This window comes from Tupaia chinensis, unplaced genomic scaffold (genome assembly GCF_000334495.1).
Source record: "Tupaia chinensis unplaced genomic scaffold, TupChi_1.0 Scaffold143651_1, whole genome shotgun sequence".
NCBI classification, from domain to species: Eukaryota; Metazoa; Chordata; class Mammalia; order Scandentia; family Tupaiidae; genus Tupaia; species Tupaia belangeri.
This window is the reverse complement of record NW_006203500.1, coordinates 974,359-979,045: the sequence shown is the minus strand read 5'-3', so window position 1 is coordinate 979,045 and position 4,687 is coordinate 974,359. Positions and strand designations below refer to the sequence as shown.

Below are 4,687 nucleotides of genomic sequence, written 5' to 3'. Positions count from 1 at the left end.
GTCCCGCCCTGCCCTTGCTGGTGGGGGGGGGGGGGGGGGCGAGGTCCTGGGGAGTGGCCTCCCAGGGATACAGTGCCCCCGGGGGCCGAGGGGTCAGTTCACCTGGGCAGCGCGGGGCAACAGCAGCCTCTTCTCTGAGTGTCACGCTCTGCAGGGCAGATGGGCAGGGCTGGCAGTGCGTGTGGGCCTATGGGGAGTGGGCTGATGCAGGGGCAGGGCGGCGGCCAGTGTCCAGTGTCTCTGTGCCCTCTGACTGGGCTTGTCTCTGTCTCCCCAGGAGCTGCTGCTCTTCCTGCAGAACCTGCCCACGGCCCTGTGGGGCGACCAGGACATCGGCCTGCTGCTGGCTGAGGCCTACCGCCTCAAGTTTGCCTTCGCGGATGCCCCCAGTCACTACAAGAAGTGAGCTGGGCCACACGCAGCCGCCACGTCCCGAGCTGCACCCCACCAGCTGGCTGGCCGCAACCCCGTTGTGCTGGCCCTCGGCCGAAGGGAGGCTTGCTGGGAGCCCGGCCTTTGGGAGCTGGCCGGGGTCAGCCCAGCATGCCTAAGGCTGCTTCCTAGGATACCAAAGAACGCCAAGGGAGGTCTCAGCTTTGGGGCCAAGATGGGCCTGGCCTCCCTCGCCCTGTCCTGGAGTGTCCTTGCCAAATGACCACCTCCTGGAGCCCCACCCAGGCAGCCCTGGAGGCAGACACTCTCAGAGAGCCAGAGCTGGGGTTCAGGGAGGTGGTGGCCATCTCGTACCTACTTTGAAATGCAAAAGTGCTATTCTGTTGAGAGAATAAAGCGCAGACAAACTAAGGCGTGAGCCGGTGCACTGACCGGGAGCCGTGCGCGGGCCAGTGCTCCTCCGTGGCGTTTCTGTGATGGCCTCACCTCCTGTCTTCCTCCTCAGGTTCGGTTTGGCTGGAAGGCGGCGGCAGGGATCTGATCCCCGGGCCAGGCCGAGCACCGAGAGACTGGGGTGCAGACAGCTGTCACCTTCCTTCCCATTTCTTCTCTTCTATTTTGTTTATGCCATAGGTGGTGCACTTGCCAGAGGGAGATAGAGAGAGGGGGCATGAGAAGTCACCCCGGGGGGATGGCCACGCTGCAGTCCCGCCTCCTCCATTCTCCTCTCAGGATTTTGGGCACGTATACACACACACCCAGTGTGATTTTCAAGCTGCTGGATTAGGACTCAAATAGCAGATGGCCATGTGGGAGTCCAGTGCCTTAACCACAAGCTCACCCTGCCTCCAGCCCTGGATGAGCACCCCTCCACACAGCTCCCCACTCTGCATCATTAGAACGGCCCTCAGCGCCCTGGTTTTTCAGGCTTCCAAGGACCTCACACCTCTCTGGGTACCCCACACTCGAGACTTCGCTTTCTGTAGCCTGTGCTGCCCGCCGCCTGGGTGCAGAGCGGTCCCCGACGCCACTTGGCTCGGCGGTCCAAGGCGTGGGCTGGCCTTGCCAATGCCGGCTCCTGGTCTACGTGACGGAGAGCGGCCATCGCTCTGTGGTTGCAGGCGTGAGCTCCGGGCTCCGGGCTGGAGCTCAGTAGCTGGTGGCTGCTGTCATCTGCCGTCTTGGGTCTTTGCAGCTTGCGGTCTCTGTGTTTGCTCCTTGGGCCCAACCTGAGGTCTTCCCCAGCCTGTGCACGCTGGCCCCAGGCCCTCGTACAGGCCCAGTCTTCAGAGGCACCTGGCCTGTGCACGCACACACCCAACCCTGGCCCCACTCCTGCACCTGAGTGCCAGGTGACCGTGGGCAGCTAGAGCCTGGCCAGGGGGGAGCATGTCCTGGGGAGCAGGAAGCAGGGAGGTCTGGAGATGTGTGTTTTGGAGAGGACTGCCAGGTGGTGGTGCTGTGTGGTGTAACTGATGAGTCTGAAATGGGGAGCCCTCTCCCCACACACATTCAAGTAAAGAGATTCTACACAGGGCTTGGGACCAGCTGCAGAGAGGCCTTGCCTGGAACTGTGCCAAGCCTGGCCTCCAGTGCTGACCACCTGGTGCCGCAGGCCTCCTGGTGGATCTGCCCCAGGGTCGCCGTTCAGTGGGGTTTGTGAGACACAGGCAGCTTAGCCCTGCCTCCCAGCTCCTGCCCCACACTGGTCCTTCCCTCTCTTCTCCAGCCGTTGGCCTCCCTGCCACACTCAGCCCAGGAGTTGGGGCAGAAGGCCCATGATGCGGGGCATCCCATGATGCGGGCAGCCCCTGGCCCCTTGGGAACTGGGCACAGAGCCCCAGCCTGAGTCCATTCCATTGACGAATCAAGGCTCATTGTTCTTTCAAGATAAATAACTATGCCCAGATAAATTCCAGATGAGCGGATTACGCAGAAATAGATGGACGTGTATAATTGGGAGGTGTGAAAGCTTTCTGAGCGTGACACCAGTGGCGATGACACAGCCGTGACCCGTGATAAGTACCCAGTATCACTGAAAGCAAATGGCACTCACACCTCCACGAGGAGGGGAGCAGGCTGGGCATGTGCGTTTGCAACCTCGGCAGCCAGATTTAAACTCCCTAGTTCATAGAGCTCTTAGAGACCAGTGGAAAGGGCCACAGCACCGAGGGTAGGCATTTCACAGAAAGAAGTGAAGCCAGTGACAGACACGGCATTCATACGGCCACAGTTGGAGAGTGGGAAGCGAAGCGGTCCTGAGACTGGCTCTACCCGCACCGCTGTGGCCCGGCTTACTTGTGACCGATTACTTGTTACATGGCATGGAAACGCTTACACTCTTTTAGCCTTTATCGTTTTTATGGAAGACTTGCAATGATTTGCATTGTCATTGACACTTTTCAACTGTGAAGGGTTACTCTGACAGAGACACCGCGTGAACGCGGCACTCGGTGAAGTGTCGCAAAGCAAACACCCCATGGCCACAGTGAGGTCGAGAGAGCTGCTGGGCCGCAACCCTGAATGTCCTGTGTGCTCCCTCCTTTCCAAGCACCACACTGCTCTAAGCCATCACTTAGTTCTGCAGAACGTTTAAACTTACGTGAATGGACTGCTCAGGATCCTTGCTTTCGTAGGCAGACTTGCGCTCCACTTTCCGTCTGTGGGAACACCACGTGGTTGTCGTAGTGTTCATTCTTGTCGGTGACTGTAGTTTTCCATTGTAGGAGAACATGGGAGTGTCCTGGTCCCATTGCTCATGGACGTTGGGTCACTTCCAGCTGGGACTGTAAATAGTGCCGCGCTGACCACCCGCGTGCCAGCCTCCTGGCAGACGCGCCCACAGCGCTGTCGGTGGTCTTCCCCTAGAAGTGGGTGGAAGGGCCCGCTGGAGCACAGCTTAGTCCCCCGCTGACCACCCGCGTGCCAGCCTCCTGGCAGACGCGCCCACAGCGCTGTCAGTTGTCTTCTCCTAGAAGTGGGTGGGAGAGTCCGCTGGAGCACAGCTTAGTGCCGCGCTGACCACCCGCGTGCCAGCCTCCTGGCAGACGCGCCCACAGCGCTGTCGGTGGTCTTCCCCTAGAAGTGGGTGGGAGGGCCCGCTGGAGCGCAGCTTTCCCTTTCACAGGTCATGACAGGTGGTCTCCACAACAGTTTCCCAACTTGCCTCCCACGGCAGGGTGTGAGGTCCCCCTTTCCCCACCTCTTCCCAACGCTCGCTCGGCACGGTCAGTCTTAACCATTCCAGCCGAGATGTTACGTCCTCGCCAACAGCCCTCTCCTGCTCAGAAAGCCGTGGGGGCCTCTCTCAGCTCACGTCGCACGGCAGCATCTCCGGTGCTTCCTTCTTGCTGCAGCCCAAACAGAAGAGGACTCGTGGGCTGTCCTACTGTTTCCTAGACTAGAATCAGAAGCACTTTCTCCTTCCATTAAAATGGTTCAGAAACATTCTCCTGCCTGCGTAGGACCCGGCAGCATGGGTTACCGTAGCTCAGGTGTTCCCTTACTGGATGTCAAGTCGCTTCTGCTTTTCTTACTGCAGAGGGTGCTGTGATAAGCATCAGTATTTCCAAATACGTCCCGTAGGGGGTACTGAGTAGTGGGACTCTTCAGCCGCCATTGCATGAAGCAGCAAAATCAGCACCCCCAACCCACGATGCGTCGCAGTGAGCGGCTGGGAGCTGCTCCCTGGCTGGCGAAGGAGAGGACCCAGCTCTGTAGAACACCGAGAGAGGTTTACTCGGAACCAGCGAGCAGCCCGGCTGAGCGTATTTCAGGGAGCCCGGCACACTCACTGGGGTCTCTGTCCTCAGACAGTTCCCAGGCCAAAACCACAAAGCGAGAGACGTGCCAGCAGTTGTTCGGCCATCACTGCCCGTGGCTATAGGATCCATCAGGCCGGTCAGTTCAAGGCTGGACAGGTGGTCTCTGCAGAGGTGGCCGTCTAGCAAGTGTCGTTGTGCAGGCTGTGGTTCTGGACAGTTCTCTAACATTCCTGTCATCAAGCACACCGGTGTGAGAGAGACCCCTTCTCCATGGCCTTCCTGGCCCAGTTTAGGAAATTATCTAAAATTACTAAGAAATGGAAGGGTCGGTTTCTAAGGGGTAGAAACAGCATGTACCCTCCCAGAAGATGGAAACATGGAGAAAATGAACAGTCAAGAAGGCAAGAAAAAGGACAGGAAAAAGGCAGAGACAAATTACGGTAAGTAGAAAGTTAATTACTAGGGCCTACGTAAGACCAGATATGTAAGTGACCATGATAAACAAGTTAAACTCACCTCCTATTCAGAAA

At 58.5% G+C, this 4,687-nt stretch overlaps 1 protein-coding gene across 4 annotated transcripts in view; it reads left to right on the top strand.

Annotated features, from left to right (window-relative positions):
- The window catches only part of TBC1D22A (TBC1 domain family member 22A), a 386,589-nt gene extending 385,785 nt beyond the window's left edge, over nucleotides 1–804 (top strand). For 2 of the 4 annotated variants that reach the window (XM_006164616.3, XM_006164615.3), the window contains one exon: nucleotides 278–804. In XM_006164616.3, the coding sequence (XP_006164678.1) occupies nucleotides 278–406 (129 nt within the window). In that variant the 3' untranslated portion in view covers nucleotides 407–804. The remainder of the gene's footprint in view (nucleotides 1–277) is intronic. The other 2 variants (XM_027766747.1, XM_027766748.1) reach the window with 1 other exon arrangement.
- Nucleotides 805–4,687: the final 3,883 nt, after the last annotated feature.